The sequence below is a fragment of the Lepidochelys kempii genome, chromosome 9 (assembly GCF_965140285.1).
Source record: "Lepidochelys kempii isolate rLepKem1 chromosome 9, rLepKem1.hap1, whole genome shotgun sequence".
In the NCBI taxonomy this organism is placed as follows: Eukaryota; Metazoa; Chordata; order Testudines; family Cheloniidae; genus Lepidochelys; species Lepidochelys kempii.
This window is the reverse complement of record NC_136388.1, coordinates 24,982,600-25,001,779: the sequence shown is the minus strand read 5'-3', so window position 1 is coordinate 25,001,779 and position 19,180 is coordinate 24,982,600. Positions and strand designations below refer to the sequence as shown.

General features: G+C 45.8%; 1 protein-coding gene across 3 annotated transcripts in view; it reads left to right on the top strand.

Moving 5' to 3' along the window:
• Positions 1–1,577: 1,577 nt before the first annotated feature.
• Positions 1,578–19,180, top strand: part of GMPS (guanosine monophosphate synthase) — a 62,741-nt gene continuing 45,138 nt past the window's right edge. The window contains exons 1-2 of one of the 3 annotated variants that reach the window (XM_073359615.2): positions 1,578–1,776; positions 14,097–14,278. In XM_073359615.2, coding sequence (XP_073215716.1) covers positions 1,750–1,776; positions 14,097–14,278 — 209 coding nt within the window. In that variant the 5' untranslated portion in view covers positions 1,578–1,749. Of the gene's footprint in view, positions 1,777–11,993; positions 12,406–14,096; positions 14,279–19,180 lie in introns of those variants that run through there. The other 2 variants (XM_073359614.2, XM_073359616.2) reach the window with 2 other exon arrangements.

Below are 19,180 nucleotides of genomic sequence, written 5' to 3'. Positions count from 1 at the left end.
CCCATCCTGTACTACAGACTGGTGTGAACTGTGAGAGAAATTTTTATTTCCAGGGGAAAAGGAGGAAACATTTTGTGATAGGTTGATTTTGGAGGAAAATGGCAGCCCTTGGAAGTTACTCAGAGTTCTGGAATGTTAGAAATAGCAGCAGGTATTTTGTGGCCTGAGTGCAGGTGAGAAAGCAAAGTTCCATGTTAAATGCAGGTTATCACATAGATATCACCACATCAGCTAATTTATATTTAAATAGAATACTGATGCTTGTTAAATTGACTAACAACATTAGTTTCTATGTTTCAGAGTAGCAGCCGTGTTAGTCTGTATTCGCAAAAAGAAAAGGAGGACTTGTGGCATCTTAGAGACTAACAAATTTATCTGAGCATAAGCTTTCCTGAGCTACAGCTCACTTCATCAGATGCATCCCATGAAGTGAGCTCACGAAAGCTTATGCTCAAATAAATTTGTTAGTCTCTAAGGTGCCACAAGTCCTCCTTTTCTTTATTAGTTTCTATGGTTTTTTTTGCATCTTGAAATCTGGTACACTGTCATATACTGCTAATTGCAGGGGGAAGAAAGACCCTTAACATCTGATATGTATTTTGAAATTTTTAAAGACTTCTAGGGGTTTCATTTATTCTACGCCGCCTCCCACCCCGCACTTTTCTCTTTTTACATGTGCTTTAACTGATCGTTACTTTCCCTTGCCGCCCTCAAGCTCTTCCACTCCGCCTAGACAATTGTAGACAGTCCATTAAAAGCCACGCTCAGGACCTAGCAGTCTCCAGTTTCATTAGTCTCTCTTCTTTTCCTTTTCCTATCTGTAAGTTATCTAGCTGTACACAGAAGCAACAGCAGCACAACAGAGCCTCTACCTGCCGCTTGCCGGGGAGCTCAGCTCTGCAGCGGTTCGGTGCGTGGAGCCCGGCGCAGACAGCCCTCCCAAGCGTGGTCAGGCTCCCCTGGTTTGCCACTCACCGCTGGTTAGGCAGGTCTGTCCAAGTTGGAGGCACGGAGAGGCCCGCGCGCGCCTGTACTTGGGCTTTCAGGCGGGGGAGAGGGGTCTGGAGTGAGATGGCGCCTCCATCACGAGCGCTTGTTGCGAGAGGCACCCCGGCCCCTGGTCTAGCAGGCGCAGAGGCCCGGCGTAGGGGATTAATGAAGCCCGTCAGCCCAGACAGTGGGACCACCCTGAGAGACAAGGGAAACCTCTGCAATGAGGCATAGAAAGGCAGACGGGATGAAGGAAACAGGGCCAAGGGGAGACGGGGGGCGAGGGCTGAGGGGTTATGGTGCCAGGGCAGCTCCTCCCAGGACCCCAGCTAGAGGGAACGCCGAGAGGCTGGCAGCCGCGCTGTGCGCAGGCCGCTCGCCGACAGCCCTTCGGTCCGCTAAACCCAAACCAGCCGTTAACGTTCCCCACGCGGAGCCGAGCCGCTCGCGCCGCTGGGCCGAACGAGGGACTCCGCGCTCCTCCCCTTCAGTCCCCCCGCTGCAGGAGCGGAACGGACCGCCTCGCCTCGTCTCGCCTGCCCCTCCGGAGGCGGCGGCGGCGGCAGCAGCAGGAGGAGGGAGCGGGGCGGTGCTGGGGCCGGCTCCTCCCAGTGGCGGGAGAGGGGGAGCGGAGGCGCACACGGGCAGGATTAGCTCATCTCGGCGGCGGCGGCGGCTCCTCGGCAGCCTCGTCCTGCTTCGGGCGCCCTCTCCTTGTCCCCGGCCGTGAGGCGCGGCGGCCCGTCCCCAGCCGGCTCCATGGCTCTGTGCAATGGAGAGGCCAAGGTCAGTGCCGCGGCGGGAGCCCCGGAGCGAGCGCGCTGCCCCTTTCCCCCTGCAGCCCGGGCCGCGCGGCCGCTCGCCCCAGGACACTCCCCACGCCGGGCCTGCCAGCCTCCTCCGGGGCGCTTTGTGCGCTCCGCGCCCAGGCCCTTCCTCGGGTTCCCGCCCAGGATCACCCGCAGCGAGACCGCCCCCAGCGCGGGGAGCTCGCTGCCACCCTGATGTGAGTCCCCGGCCGGACTCCCTGCAGCGGGAGGAAGCGCCGCCCGGGGCACATGGTACAGGCAGCGGGGGAGGGGGCATCGTGCCTGGCGCTCGCAACCTCCAGCGCAGGCAGCAGCACCGCTGGGGGAAGGGGGCAGTGGAGGGGACATTTGGCTGTAGCTGCCCTGCGCAGCGCCCGTGTCTTCCCCCGGCCGGGGCTTTGCATGATCGCTGTTGCCGCCTGCCCCCCACAGGTGCCCCATGAGGGCGGGGTAAAGGGGAGAAGGAGGAACACTGGTGCCCCCGCTGTGTTAGCTGCAGGTTGGGGGAAGCCGCGCAAGTGTCCAGCCGTTGAGCCTTTCCACTGTCCAGCCCAGGGATTTGGCATGAGAACAGTAGAGGTGCCAGCAGCACACCCACTCCCCGCCTGAGTGTGGTGGAGTCTGGGTGCCCCACGCAGTGGATGGGGGGAACAGCACACTTGCCTCCAGTGCTTTCCCCATGTTGCTGGCTTGAGGCAGGGGTCCCCATTGCTGGATTGAGTGTGGCTCCCAAGAGTCCTGGTCTTTTCCTTTCTCCATCCTTCCACTGGGGAAAAGAGCACAGATTTCCCCATCTCCAACCTTCCCAATATCTGTTTGCTCAATACCTTTGTACAAATGATAATCCCACAGTGCGGACAAAATAGTCTTTTCTCAGTTTTCTGAGCCAAAAGCTGCTGTTCCCTTAGCATAGCCAGTAGACTGAATAATATTCCTCCCAGCTCCTGGGGGAAGGGTACCTCTTGCTCTCCCAGTTTTTGTAGGTGGTGCCCAACCTGAATTTACAGTGAAGTTATGCTTTAGTCAGGCATAGGTTGTTGGATATGGTGCAGGGGTATCTATGGTTGCGGTTTAATGGCATGTGGGAGGCCAGACTAAATGCTTGGACCCTTCTGGCCTTTAACACTACGAATCTATGAAATAAAGCAGAAAACATTGAATATAGTGGATGCTTTGTGATCCCTGGGGCTTAATGGGGAGGGGTAGTGTCTGGTATTTCATAGCCCATGATCTTCATGAAGGGATTGGGAATTAACTATCAGATTTTTATGAGCCCCCTGTACAGTACTGCCGCAAACCTCTGAATGTAAAGAGCTGCATGTGCCTGGTTCCTCTGCTGTTTCTATTACTCATAGGCCTTGAGGATGTATAGGGCAGGAGATTCACAGTGACTTCATTATAGCTCAATTCCAATTCAGAGGAGCTTTACTTCAGTTTACCTTTTTTTTATTTTTAACTAGCTTACTCGTTTCTGCCAAGTGTGTTAAAGCTATCACAAGCACATTAGCACTATATAATTAAAGTTCCTTATTTCTTCTTTTTGATCCTTTAATTTTATTGTGTCTTAACTAGAAAACAAGACAGTTCTATTAATAATACTTTATATTTGTATAGTGCTTTGATCCTGAAGAATCCCATAATGCTTTAAAAATTTTGGTCCCAGTGCTGCAGCCAGTTCCATGTGAGAGATGCCTGTGGAGGCCCTGTTGACTTCTTTGGAGATCAGTGCTTTTGTATTTGCAGCAATGGGATGGGAGTGTGAGTTCTCATGATTGGAATGCCTTTTCTAATGATTCAGGACCACACTTCGACAATAAATAATATTCAGCGTAGCGTATTACAGACAGTAATTCATGAACTCAGGTAATGTACATAAGAGAGCTTAAGTTAAAATATATTTTACTTGGTTTTGTCTCTACTGATGGATTCACATTTATATACTTAAGTTTTAGGGGTATAACTATATTTGTTAGGGTGTGAGATTTTTGCTGACACAGGTACACCATTATAAAGGTACTTTATACTGGGACATCTTATTTTAGTTTCCAAACCAGAATAAGCTTTGCTGATGTAACTGTGTCCATACTAGGTTTGAGTATTTTTGCCACTTTATACCAGTGCAGATAAAGCAGCAAAAGTTTCTGCTGTAGACAGCCTCAAAGGGCATTGCTACGCTCCCCTCCCCTGCACATTCCTCTATTTCCTACTAGGGGTCACACCTAGTTTTTTGACAAAAATGGGCATTTTTCCAGTTTGCTCTTGCCAGCTGATGATCATTTGGCAAGAGCAAATGGGACAAATGCCCAGTTTTGCCAAAAAAGTTGGGATGGCTGGGACAGAGCTTAAAAAAGGGACTGTCCCAGGCAAAATGGGACATCTAGTCACCCTATGCAAGGCCCATCTTTTATCCCTTGTCTATGAGGAAATGAAGTATAGCATAGGATTAGGTAATGGTGGCCTGGGTCTGGGGAGGTAAGTGTGGGGTTGATTAATTTGTTGTATTAATGTTGTTGCTGGGTTAGTTGACTTGATCTGCGGTAACTGATGGGTCTGTTTCATTTATGAATATTTTAAAAAGATTTTCAATGGTGACAAGAACATTGGATAGGTGCTCTTCTATTGTACTATGTAAAAGTCCAGATACATTTTTTATAGCTTTCTTAACCAAAATAAAACCTACACTAGCTTGAAAAGACCGTCCAAAACTCAGTTTTGGCTTGTTTAAGCCCCTGATTTCAATAGGAGGTGTGGGTGTTAGAACCTGTGTTTAGTCAGGCAACTTATTTAGGCACCTGAATATAAATTCAAGTGCCAGAGTTTAGGCATTCAAGTATGCATTCTTTGGCCTGAGCTACTCAGATTTGCTGCTGAGTACTGCATAAACTTAAAACTGGGTTAATAGAAGTCTTGCAATATAGCGTATATGTATAAAATGTCTCTGCAACATTACACACTTTAACACTGTGTTGGGGTGTTTGTGTGTACGTATGTGTGTATATATTTATGAACATTATTCAGAAATTGAGAGAAGTTGATGAGTAAGACATTTGTAATTGATTTGTATATATATTTATGTACTTAAGCAGCAGTTCATGTTTTCTGCAAGGCTAGTTTACATTTAAAAAATTGACCACAATATTAATTAATAGAACAAAGACTGTTTCAGAACTGCCATGAGAGAGTTAATATAAGGCAGTTTGGGTAGGGGATCAAACTTCACAGGGCTGTAACTGATGATAATGTAATTTCAATATATTGATTCTGAATTTCAACTTTTGAATGTCTTAGGATTCAGAATTCTTAGATTTTTGTCTGTGAAACTGCCAGCAAATTCAAGTCATAAGACGACTATTTTGTAGAAGGGCAATGGGCCTGTTTGGCTGATAGCCCCAGATAACTGGACATTTTCCACATATGATATGGTATTTAATATGAACTCTTGTGTCTTAAATTAGTAGAATAGAAATATTTAATATCCCAAGAGAGATGAAAAGGCCCTGTTGTATTTTTGCTCTGTACTACCTCTTCACCCTCCCCATGCTTTTCTGTTGTTTTATTAACTAAAGCTTCCTTTATCTAATTTGTATTTGAGATCTCTTATTTTTAGCCAAGATGTAAATCAATGAATAAGATTCTGTCCTAACTTAAACACACATGCAGTCCCATTGCTGTCATGGTGCCATATTTAGAATTAATATGTGAGTTAGACTAACTTAGATTTGCACCCCATTAGAGCTACGTACAGTTGCTTAATGAATTCAGAATTACCTGTCAAAGGCCTAAAGCTGCTTTTCTATTTTTTGCATGTATGTTAAATGCAAATACTACAGGAACATATATAAGAATGTAGGTTTTAAAGAGACATTATTAAGGGCACAAGATCAAACTATCCCAACACATGGGAAAATAAGAAGTATAGTAAGAGACCACTGGCTTAATCGGGAGATCTTCAACAACCTGGAACTCAAAAAGAGTCATACAAAAAGTGGAAACTAGGTCACATGACAAAGGATGAATATAAAAAAAACAACAGAAGCATGTAGGGACAGAATGGAAAAGGCCAAGGCAAAAAATGGGATTAAACTAGCTACGAACATAGAGAGTAACAAGAAAACATCTTATAAATACATTAGAAGTAAGAGGAACACCAAGGACAGGGTAGGCCCATTATTCAGTGAGGAGGGAAAGACAATAACAGAAAACGCAGCAATGGCCAGTGTTAAATAAATGCCTTTTTTGTTTCCATTTTCACAAAAACAGTTAGCAGTGATTGGATGACTAACATACTGAACATCAGTGTAAATGGTGCAGGATCTAAGGCTAAAATAGGGAAAGAACAAATTAAGAATTACTTAGTCAAGTTAGATTTCCTCAAGTCAGCAGGGCCAGATAAATACATCCTAGAATATTTAAGGAACTGGTTGAAGAGATCGCCGAGCCATTAGCAGTTATCTTTGAGAACTCATGGAGTTTAGAAGAGATCCCAAAGGACTGGAAAAGGGCAAATATAGTACCTATTTGTAAAGAATAAGGATAACGCAGGGAATTAGAGACTAGTCATCTTAACTTTGGTACACAGAAACATAATAGGGTAAATAATTAATTTGTAAGTACCTAGAAGAAAACAAAGTGGTAAGTAACTGTCAACATGAATTTGTCAAGAACAAATCATGTCAAACCAACCTAATATCTTTCTTTGGTAGGGTAACAAGTCTTGTGGATAAGGGGAAGCAACAGATGTGATGTATCTCTATTTTAGTAAGGCTTTTGATACTCTCTCATGTGAACGTCTCATAAACTAAAGAAATATAGCTTCGATGAACCTACTATAAGGTGGTGCACAACTGGTTGGAAAACTGTACTCTTGAGTAGTTATCAATGGTTCACTGTCAAGGTGAAAGGATACATTTGAGAGGTGTCCCATAGGTATTTGTCCTGAGTCCAGTTCTGTTCAATATCTTCATAAACGTTTTGGATAACAGCATAGAGAGTACACTTATGAAGTTTGTGGCTGATGCCAAGCTGGGAGGGGTTGCAAGTGCTTTAGAGGACAGAATTAGCAGTCAAAATAATCTTGACAAATTGGAGAAGTGGTCTGAAATAAATAGGATGAAATTCAATAAGGACAAATGCAAAGTACTACACATAGGAAGGAATAGCCAATTGCACAAATACAAAATGGGAAATGATAATCTAGGAAAGACTACTGCAGAAAAGGGATCTGGGGGTTACAATGAATCACAAAAAAATATGAATCATCAGTGTAATACTGTTTCAAAAAAAGTGAACATCATTCTGGGATGTATTAGCAGGTGTGTTGTGGGCAAAACACGAGAAGTAATTCTTCCACTCTGTTCAGCGTTGATAAGGCCTCAACTGAAATATTGTGTCCAGCTCTGGGCACCAAACTACAGGAAAGATGTGGACAAACTGAAGAAAGTCCAGAGAAAAGCAACAAAAATTATTAAAGATGTAGAAATGAGAAAAGATTAAAAAACTGGATTTATTTAGTCTGGAGAAGAGAAGACTGAGGGGGGACATAAGTCTTCAGATACATACAAGGTTGTTATAAAGAGGATGGTGATGAACTGTTATCCTTAATCACTGAGGACAGAACAAGAAATTATGGTCTTAAATTGCAGCAAGGGAAATGTAGGTTAGACATTAGGAAAAACTTCCTAAGTGTAAGGGTAGTTAAGCACTGGAAGAAATTACCTAGGAAGGTTGTGGAATCTGTAACTGGAGGTTTTTAAGAACAGGTAAGGCCAGGGATGCTTTAGTTAATACTTAGTCCTGCCTCAGAGCAGAGAACTGGACTAGATGAACTATTGAGGTCCCTTTTAGTCCTACATTTCTGTGATTCTAAGAATGACATTTTAACTCCAAAACTGCAGGAAATACAGATTTACATTCCCACCACAATTTAAATTCTAAACTGTGTTATTCTGAACTTGACTTCTAAATACATAATACTGAGCAAAGTAGAAGCATCGGATATTAAGCATCAGATGGGTTTTTTAGCTCCTAGGGAGGAAGGATGGCCTTGCAGGTAAAGCACTGAACTGGGACTTGGATGTGTTTGATTCAGTTCACATAGACTTGTTGTGTGATGTAGAGTGAGTCACTTAATCTCTCTATGCCTCAATTCCTCATTTTTAAAATGAGGATAATACTTCATTACCTCACAGGGAGCTATAGAAGTACCCAGATAGATGGACATCAGACTGATACTTCTTCTGCATGTTATCTGATCCAGAAGTCTTATCTGTGATCTTCCAAGACCTGTGCAGTTTGTCAGCAAGAAACAAAAGTTCTTGTTTGGGCCTCTGTGCATATGTTACCTATCTTCTTCCAGCAACAGCTGTTGTCTTCAACACTTTCTCTTGCGCTATATGTTGGTGTATGAACTCTTAATAATCTACTTCTCTTGTAATTTGTGTGTCCTGTCAAAAGAAGTTAAACTAGTACTGGTGTTTAAATTGATGGTTTGGGAGGGTAATTGTCATAGTTGGCCCAATCTGGCGCGACCACCACCCGGCCAATGATACCATCTTCACCTATGTCCAGATGGAGGATGATTGGTCATGCCACTCCCGGTTGGACCGAATTTATTTATCATGCTTCCATCTGGCACGGGCCCACACCTCCAGCATTTGGCCAGCCCCGTTCTCGGATCACCACTTGGTGACCATGATGGCCTTCCTCAGTTCGATGAGGCCAGGGCCGGCCTATTGGCATTTCAGCAACAGCTTGCTGGAGGATGTGGGTTTTGTGGCATCCTTCCGGGAGTTCTGGTGGGGGCAGCGGTGCGCCTTTCGCTCCACATGGCAGTGGTGGGATGTGGGGAAGGTGCATTTACGGCTGTTCTGCCGAGACTATACTTGGGGCACCAGCCGGTGGAGGGATGCGGTGATAGGGCAGTTGGAGCGGGAGGTCTTGGAGCTGGAGAGGTGTCTGGCCTCCGGCCCCAAGGATCCACCCCTCTGCACAGTGTACCAGGAGAAGCGGGAGGAGCTCTGGGCCCTGGAGGACCATCAGGCCCGGGGTGCCTTTGTTCAATCCTGCATCCGTCTCCTTCGGGAGATGGATCGTGGCTCCCACTTCTTCTATGCCCTGGAGAAAAAGAGGGGGGCCAAAAAGCATGTCATCTGACAGAGGATGATGCCCCCATCATGGATCCGGAGGAGATGAGTGGAAGGGCCAGGGCCTTCTATGTCAGCCTCTTCTCCCCGGACCTGACTGACGCAGGGTGCTCTGGACTTAACTTCCAACGGTCAGCGTGGGTGACTGAGACCGGCTGGAGCTGCCTCTTGCTTTTGCCAAGCTCTCAGAAGCCCTTTGTCTCATGCCCACCAACAAATCCCCGGGCACGGACGGGCTGATTGTGGAGTTGTACCGCATGTTCTGGGACGTCCTTGGCCCGGACCTCGGCACCATCTGGGCCAAGTCCCTGGAGAGCGGGGTCCTCCCTTTGTCATGCAGGCGAGCCGTACTCGCTTTACTGCTGAAGAAGGGGGACCTCCACGACCTTCGGCACTGGCATCCCGTCTCGCTCCTCAGCATGGACTACAAGGTCGTAGTGAAGGCCATCTCGCTGCAGGTTGGGTCCATGCTGGCGGACATGGTCCATCCTGACCAGACCTACACTGTCCTGGGCCGGACCGTCTTTGATAATCTGTACTTGGTCTGGGATCTCTTGGAGCTCGGGTGAAGGGATGGTGTTTCATTAGCCCGCCTGTCCCTGGACCAGGAGAAGGCATTCGACAGGATGGACCATGGTTATCTCCTGGGCACTCTGTGGGCGTTCGGCTTTGGGCCCCAGTTCGTGGGCTGTCTCCAGGTGCTGTACGCTAACGCGGAATGTCTGGTCAGGCTCAACTGGACCCTGACCGAGCTGGTCAGCTTTGGGCGGGGAATGCGGCAGGGATGCCCCATCTTGGATCAGGTGTACTCTCTGGTGATTGAGCCCTTCCTCTGTCTCCTCCGCCGGAGGTTGACGGGGTTGGTGCTTTGGGAGCCGGAGCTGTGGCTGGTGCTGTCAGCGTATGCCGACGTCGTGCTCCGCGTGGTCCAGGACTCAGGCGACCTGGTGGGGGTGGAGGCCTGCCAAGCCATCTATTTGGTGCCTTCTTCACCCGGGTCAACTGGATCAAGAGTTCTGGCCTGGTGGTTGGGGATGGGTGGCAGGCAAGCTCCCTCCCACCCGTGCTTCAAGTGATCTGGTGGAGTGCGGGTCCACTGCTCTATCTTGGCGTTTACCTTTCTGCCACACATCCTTCTCCGCCGGAGAACTGGCAGGACTTGGAGGCCAGGGTGGGTGAGTGGCTGCAGAGATGGACAGAACTCCTCCGGTGCCTCTCCCTGCAGGGGAGGGCACTGGTACTGAACCAACTAGTCCTGTCCATGCTCTGGCACTGGCTCAACACCCTGAGCCCACCTCCGGAGATCTTGGCCTGGCTGCAGAGGGTCGCTCTGGAGTTCTTCAAGCCAGGACTGCACTGAGTCTCTGCAGGGGTCTTGAGTCTTCCCCTGGAGGAGGGAGGGCAGGGCCTCGTCTGCCTTCGCAGCCAGGTCCATGTCTTCCGCTTCCAGGCCCTGCAGAGACTCCTTTATGGTGTGGCGTGGAGCACGTTGGCACACACCTTCCTCCGCCGCCTCCAAGGGCTCCGATAAAACCAGCAGCTCTTTTTTCTCCACCTGAGGGGTCTTCCGTGAGACCTCTCCGAGCTGCCGGTCTTTTACCAGGACCTCCTCCAGACCTGGAAGTTGTTCTCAGCGACCAGGTCTGTTGTGGCCACTGAGGGGGGCAAACCTCCACGCGGAGCCCCTGCTACACAGCCCCAACCTACGTGTGCAGGTGGCGGAGTCCCCCTCAGTGCGCCCTTGGTTGGTCCTGGCAGAAAACACCAGAACCAGAGACTTCCTGGACCACGACAAGGGGTACTAGGTAGATCCCCGTGTGCTCGGTTGACGCATGGGGCTCTCCACTCTCCTAACCCCCCTGCACTTACTCCAAGAGGTGGGGGTTGCCTTGTCGCCCACGTCTCTCATTTTCCTACAGCGGGCTATGCAAGAGGGAGCTCCTCACCTCGGGCCTATTGGACCTTTTTATCGGGCCCCTGTTCTCTGAGCTCCCCGGCTTCCCCACTCCCATACTTCGAGCCGGCTGCGTGGCCCTGCAGCCGGTTCGCTTCTGAACCGCAACCAGGGACCAACTGTACACACTCGTACTCCACACGTTGGATTTCCTCACCCTCGTGTCCTGCCCCAACACCAGATGGCGGGACTACTTACTACCCGTGCAGGGTACGGAGCCCCGGTGGACCAGCCTCTACTCCATCTTGGTCCCACAGCCTGCCGGGGATACCGGTTGGTGGCTCCTTCATGGAGCCATGAGCATGGGCATGTACCTAGCGCGGTTCAGCCCCATTCCTGAGGCCTGCCCCTTCTGTGGCATGAGGGAGAACCTGGGGCATGCTTACCTTGAATGCGCCAGGTTGCAGCTGAGGTTCTGGCTGCACTTTTCCCACACTTGTTCATTTTCACACAAACTGTTCGTGGCCGCACAAAGTTGTGAGACCTCCTCGTCAACCTCTTCCTGGCCCTAGCTAAGGTTGCCATTTATAACACCAGGAGGAGGATGCTGGACGAGGAGGTGCTCTACGACTGTGGGGGCCTATTTCTGGTCTTCCCTAGTCTCTTGGCTCTGGGCAGAATTCCACTGGGCAGTGTCCACTGGCTCCCTAGACACCTTTGAGGAGCGGTGGTCGCTGTCCGGGGTCCTCTGCTCGGTGTCTCCCCATCCGGTACCCTTGTTTTGAACCTCTGACCACCACTCCTGACCCTGTTTTTCATTAGTTGTCCCCAGTCTTCGTTTGGAACCCAGGTCCAGTGGTCCCTCCTGCTAGGCTGGGGGGGTAGGGAGGGGAGCCTTTAGAAGTGGGCGGGCTTGCGCCCACCCACCTCCCAGGATTTCCAGTAAGGCCTCACTACATTATGTACACACAATGTAACTTTAGTTATCTGGCCTAAGACTAAGAAACCATCTTACTAGCTGCTTCTTCTCAGAGGTGCAGTTACCACTTTAATTCCACCGGTGTTCTTATTAATGAGAGAAATTAAGTGACAGACTCCAACCTTGAAACAGTCTATAGAAAGTCTTAGCTTTTTTTCTTTGTCTTACTCTCTTTACAGGGGAATTCAAGCAACCACCAGCAAAGTTTACAGCTCTAGATTATTGAGCTATGATCACCGTACAACCTTCCTGTGCATCTTCCACTCTAAACTAATTCGGGGCTAGCTAGACTACAAGTAAAAGATGCTTCAGTGTTTATCTCAATTGTCTTTGGAATGTTGTGTTGCTGTAGAAGTTGAAGAACATTCTTGCCTCACAGTAGCAATACAAGGGAAATACAGTAGATAGAATCTTCACTCATAGGGAATACATCCCACGTGGGACCTGGAGGAGAGGAACTTTTCATATCCAAAATGGTAGCACTGTCTGTAGAGCTGAAGGGGAGATTCCCTTATTTGAAGGCTGCTGATGTCTGAAAGAGGACATAGTATTAATACCGTCTCTGTGTCTGGTCCCTTTCGTCTCTGTGAGGTTTGTTGCAGGCCATTGAACAAAGTAGCTTAGCTCTCTTGCTCTTGACAAGAGCTCTTTCACTTTTGCTTAACTATCAGTAAAAGTTTTTAAGTAATAAATACGTAGTATTGGTAATAAATGTTTGATATACAGAGTGTTCAGTGATTTTAAGGGAAAGGTCACTGCACTGCAGTTATAATCCTGAATTGCAGTGGTCCCAATACACAAAGTACAGTAGAACCTTAGAGTTACAAACACCTTGGGGATGGAGGTTGTTCATAACTCTGAAATGTTCGCAACTCTGAACAAAACATTATGGTGGTTCTTTCAAAAGTTTACAGCTGAACATTGACTTAGTACAGCTTTGAAACTTTACTATGCAGAAGAAAAATGCTGCTTTTAACCATCTTAATTTAAATGAAACAAGCACAGAAACACTTTCCTTACCTTTTCAAATCTTTTTTTAAACTTTCCCTTTTTTTTTTTTAGTAGTTTAAAGTTTAACACAATACTGTACAGTATTTGCTTTTTTTGGTCTCTGCTGCCTGATTGCGTACTTCCGATTCCAAATGAGGTGTTTGTTGACCGGCCAGTTCGTAACTCTGGTGTTCGTAAGTCTGAGCTTATACTGTATTTTTCTCCCAGAATGATTCTGGAGCTACTATTTATGTAATTGGTTCATCTTTACAATTACTTTACAATTGTATAAATTGGCACTTACATGAAAACATAAAATGTTAAGGAGGGTTGCTGTCTGAATGAAGTTTTGGGTAATGTCTGCCTGAGAAATACGCTGAAAGGCTTCAGTTCTTCCTTCTCCCAATCTAAAATCAGCAAGGAACAGGTTTCTTAAGCTACATGTAATTAAAATGTCAAAAAAACTACCCTGAAACAAAAGTGACATGCAAACTGTTTGGAAAGTTTGGAATTGTGACTTCTGGCAAGCTTAGTAGATAGATCAGACTGAATAAGCATAGAATGTGAACTACCTTTTCACCTTCTATAGGTGGACACTTCTAGTCAGAGTTGAGAATACATAATGGGATGGGATGGGAAAAGTTGTATTGCTGCTGACTTTGGGTTATCCTTTCAGTCTCTAGGGCTGTCAGTTCAGTACCTCTTTAATAGGGCTCAATTAATGCACTTTTAAAATTACTATATTCTGTTTTAGGCTTTTTATGAAACGCTATTTTTATGTTCTCTGAAATTCCACTGCTCCAAAAGCTGGAATGACGGTATTGATGGGTGGGTCATGTGTACCACTTTTACAAGTGGAAGGATGTGGTAGAAGTATCCTTTCTTCCCCAGGGTTTGGCATGGTGAGTGAGCAGATGTGGGTGGGGAGAAAACGGCTGCACCCTATATTAATCATTGGTAAAACTGTTATCCATGCAAATGGCACACATGGGTTACCATGTGGTGTTTAGGTTGCCTATAGCCTGCTATTTCATATATTACTGTATATAGTCTATAATAAGGCTTTTTCATTAAAATGTTTTTCCTTTGTAATGTAATGTAAATGTTCTACTTTACATCTTAAAGAATTCCTTTAAAGAACTTTCCACACCCGGTGGCTGAATTTGTGCCCTTAATAATTAACTTTCCAATCAGTGTTCTTTTTAAAGAGACTTGCTTTTGATTTGTTGTCTTGACTCTGCGCTAATAGTCTAACTGTTTTGATAAAGTGCTTATGTCAATAATGTTTGCAGCAGGAGAATGCTGGAGGAAATCTCCAGGATGGCCAATATCACTATGAGGGTGCAGTGGTAATACTCGATGCTGGAGCTCAGTATGGAAAAGTCATAGATCGTCGAGTACGAGAATTGTTTGTCCAATCTGAGATCTTTCCTTTGGAGACACCAGCCTTTGCAATCAAAGAGCAAGGATTCCGGTAGGCTCTTTTTTTTTTTTTTTTCCTTTTTTTTTAATTGCAAATAAATCTGTGGATCTCAGCAACAAAATTAGTTGATTCACTGTGGTGATAACACTGCTTATGTTATCTTTAATTTAACAGGGACACATGAGTTTCATTGGGGAAACTAGCACAAGGACTTGCCTAGTGCTTTCATTTACTACATATTCTGACATTTGGTTTAATTTTGTTAAAACATATTGATTTCCTAAGGTCACTTTCTGTTATGTAAGTCTTTTGAGGGGTAACTTTTTTGTATGTAAAATATTTGTGATAAGTCTAACATTAACCTTTGGATAGCCATTCAACAGGAAAATACATTTGGGTTTTTTAAAGTAATACTGGTGATAGTGAATAAGAAATCTTGCATCATTCCTTTTACAGAAAATTACATAACACTTAAATATTTGTAGTTCCATCAAAGAATTATATAACTTGGAAATGGTATGCTATATCATGCCAGACTCTTTCTGGGAGGTGAGTAAAATATTATCTGATAGTGCTTATTTAATAATTTTTTTTGGCAATTTGCTTAATGCTTTACACATTTGTTTTAGCTTTTTAAAAAAGAGCTTACAGATGTATGTCCTTTTCTCTTAAGGAAAAAATTGCTATCCCTGTCTTACAGATTTATACAAATCACTTGAGTATCTAGTATCATGGTACCATAATGCCAGGCCAGTAAAAATCCCAAGAATGCAGCACACACACATCCCACTACTGTACTGGAAGTAGCACACTACAGAAATTGCTTCGTTGAATTGCTTTTCTCTAGCCAATGACTGTAGTTGCTCTAGTAGAATGCCAGTATAACTTAATGAGTCTGTAAAAATCTGAATTCACTACACTTCTGTAGAAAACACAGGTGGCATGCTATAGTAGACATAACTGCACTATTGCATACCTAATATAGAAATGTACTCAACTCTTTCCCTTTTAGAATTGCAGCTGGAAAATACTTGTAAGTGCACTATCTTGTTTTAAGACCCCACAATCAAATCTTTGAAAAGTGGACACCTATTAAAGTCTATTTTAAAAAACTTTTTATTCATTAAATTAACTTAAAGAAAATGTTATATTGTTTCCAGTGTGGTATCTTAAAATTCACTATCTATGGTCTCAGTCCAGCATGGAACTGTGTGGGCTGTACGTGGGGTCCACAGGTATTGTGTTTCTTATCTTAAAGAAAGAAAATCTCCTTCCATCACACAACCTGATGTCTTTTCAGAACCTCTGTCATGAGATACAATAGTTGTGTTGTCAGCTACCAGGTTTGTGGCACTGCAAATAATTACTTTTTAAAACTTGGGAAAACACTTTCATTCAAAGGGTCGCTGTTCCAAGGCTGAGGAAGATCTACAATGTCAGGTTTATTGGTTGTTTTAGGTAACTGGTAACAGGATACAAAGCTTTCTACCTTTACAGACATTCATTTAAATCTGGATCATGTTAGCAATGATTGAAAGTAGTCACTTGTGGCTTTCTAATGATATTTGTTAAATTACTTGGTGGTTTTACTCTATTTCCACCACAATTGACACTCGGTCATCTAGGAACTAATCTGTCTTCCTTGCTGACATTCTCTGGATTGAATGGTCATAGAAGTTGTGCTGTCTTCACCTCTGAAGTTGGTCCCCTGTTGCAGAGGAGAGATATACTTGTTTGTGACTCTAAGTCGGGGAAATAAGCATGTGTCAATGCTGTTGCTTAAATTGTAATTATTCTGTGGCTATAGGGCATCTTAAAAGAGAGAAGAGCAAAACTTGCAAATTTGATCTTCAAGATGACAATGGATTTGTCTACCTTGCAAGATATTGGATGGGATTTTCAAAATTGCCTAAGTGAGTTTAGCACATAACTTGCTTAGATTTTCAAAAAAGATGCCATGCATCCACTATTAACAACAAGATGCCCACTCTCCAGCAGTGGAAAACTCATTTGTGGGAACAGTTGGTCTATAGGGATGTAAGTAAACTTGCTTCACTGTTCTTTGAATTCCCAGATGGGCAAATCATAGAAAGTTTCTGGATCAGTCTTTGGGCTTGTCTACATAGGAAGTTATACCATTGTAGGTATATGGCTATAACTCCCTGCATGGACACTTTTATTTTGGCATAAGCAACACAAGCTAAACCAGAAAAAGGCATTCTTGTATTGGAGTAAGGGCATGTCTGCACTTCCAGCTTTGGCTGATGCAGGTGACGTCCGCATAAAGCCGCTGCAGTTAGTATATTGCTTGTGCACGTGAATACTTGACTCCTTGCATCAGTGTTGCATGTGCTCACCATGAGTGCTTGTGTGGATGAACAATGCAGTGCACCCTGGGTAGGTATCCCAGTGTGCAACTTGCACATGCTGCCTTTTGGGAAGGATCGGAAATGCATGGTGTCTTTTGGGAAGGATCGGGAATGCATGGTGAGGCAGAAACAAGTCACATGGGCTGCCTGGGAGCAAAGGGTCCACTTCCCAGCATGCAACTTTCTCTATCCCATAATTCTATCTATATCCCATAATTTTTGTACCTTTTTAAAAAATCCCATGAACCTGTGGAGATCTTGTCGTCTGCCATCTCTGACAGATGCATGGAGCCTGCATAGCTCTGTGCTGTTGTCATAAGCATTGTAAGCACAGGATGCACGATCCTCCAGTATTTGCAGAGCCTCAAAAAGAACTGAATCAGTGGGGAACATGATGGTTTTGTGGGGAACAAATTGCTGTGGGACATAGTGAGAACCAATTCAAGGTTGTCGGTGGCATTCACAGAGCAGCTGCAGATGGTGGAGTGCTGCATCTGGGCCTGAGAAACAAGCACTGACTGGTGGGATCATACTGTAATACACGCTTGGGATGATGAGCAGTGGCTGCAGAATTTGGGATGTGTAAGCCACATTCCTGGATATGTGTGCTGAGCTCAACCCACTCCTCCAGCACAGGAAAACCAGAATGAGAGCTGCACTGTCAGTGGAAAAGCAAGTGGCGATCGCACTGTGGAAGGTTGCAAACCTGGGTTGCTACCGGTTAGTGTGAAATCATTTTGGAGTTGGAAAATCCATCGTGAAGGGTGTTGTCATGCAAGTAGGCAGGGCCATTAATAATCTCCTGCTATGCAAAACTGTGACTCTCTGCAATGTGTAGGATATAATGGATGGATTTGGAGCAGTGGGGCAGTAAATAGTGTGCATATCTCTATTTTGACACCAGACCAACCTGCCACTGTGTACATCACCAGAAAGGGCTACTTTTCTATGGTTATGTAAGCGATGGTGGATCGCTGGGGACGCTTCACCGCTATCTGTGTTGGCTGGTCAGGGAAGGTGCCTGACTCTCTCATCTTTAAGAACATAGGACTGTTGAGAAATCTGTAAACAGGGACATTCCTTCATGACTGGCAGATTACCATTGGCAATGTTGAAATGCCAAAAGTGATCCTGGAGGACCCAACCTACCCCTTGCTCGCTCGCTAATGAAGCCATACACCGACCACCTCGACAGCACCAAGGAGAGATGCAGCTACCAGTTCAGCAGGGGCAAAATGATAGTTGAATGTGCTTTTGGTAGTTTGATGGGATTTCTGTCAGGTTTACTCGCAAGATTGGATATGAGTGGGGGGAAAAACCCCATCCCAGTAGTTATAGCTGCCTGCTGTGTCCTGCATATAATACCTGTGAAGCAAAGGGAGGAAAAGATGCCACTGGGATAGAGGGGAGAGGTTGCATGAAATGATGCATGTAGGGCAATGGCACTGAATACTGGCACCATTTTCCACAGGCGGTGCTAATTTTAGCTGATACTTCTGAGAGTAACAAAGGCACAGAGAGCACAGCTGCTGCTGGATTCCGAAGCTGCCTGGGCCCATGTGCTACTAGTCTGTTAACTTCAGCAAGCACCACTGCAGTAATCGTGAACTGGCATGGGAAAGTGTCCTACCACGGAGGAAAAAATAAGGCTGCCATCCTTAGAAAATTTTGGGAGAGGATTGCAGAATACCTCCGTAAAAGTTTCATTGAGATCTTTCAGGAGGGTTCAAGGGATATCCCTGTGCATATAAACAAAATGCTCCATATGACCTCCCCTGCCCAACTCTACAGGGGAACTAAAGCAGTTAACAACTGTGCCGCTCATTGTCTTACCACTATCTCTGTAGTACAAGTAAATTGATGAAAAGTCAGTAGTTGTGTAGTGTTAAGTTGGGGGTGCTATCGGTACATCCTTGTACTGGTAAATACATTTACACACTTACCCAAGTTTATTTCCCCTGCATCAGGCTAGCCTGTGCTTGACTGACTGGATTGTGGTGGAGTCTCAAACAGGTCCTGGCTTCCTGGACTGCCTGGTCGCATGTCCCTCCTCCGCCACCACAGCCTCATCCTTGCTATTCAAGGCAGAAGCCTGTGACTTTGACTCCTCAGCAGTGTCAGTGGTGGTCTTTGGGGAAGTGGGGGGAGGGGGGAGAAGGGGCGGTGTCTAAGACAAGTATGGCGTACAGCTCTTTGTAAAAGCCCTATGTCTGCAGCTTGGCAACAGATTGACTATTGGCCTCCCTGCCTTTCTGATATGCTTGCTGCAGTTCCTTCACGTTCACACAGCACTGCTGCTGATTCCTGTCGTGCTTCTCCTACATCCCCTGGGCAATCTGCTCATAGATGTCCACATTTCTACGGCTTGTTCGTAGCTGTGCCTGCACAGTCTCTTCTCTCCACAGACCCAGGAAATCCAATATTTCCTGTCTGTTCTAGGCGAAAGCGTCACACAATGGAGAGCTGCTAGTGGGTGCTCACCAAGATGAACAATCAGGAAAAGACATTTCAAAAACTTGTGGGGTTTTAAAATGGGGGATGGGGCTTCCGGTCTGCATGACCATCTGGGCAGTGGATTCACAAT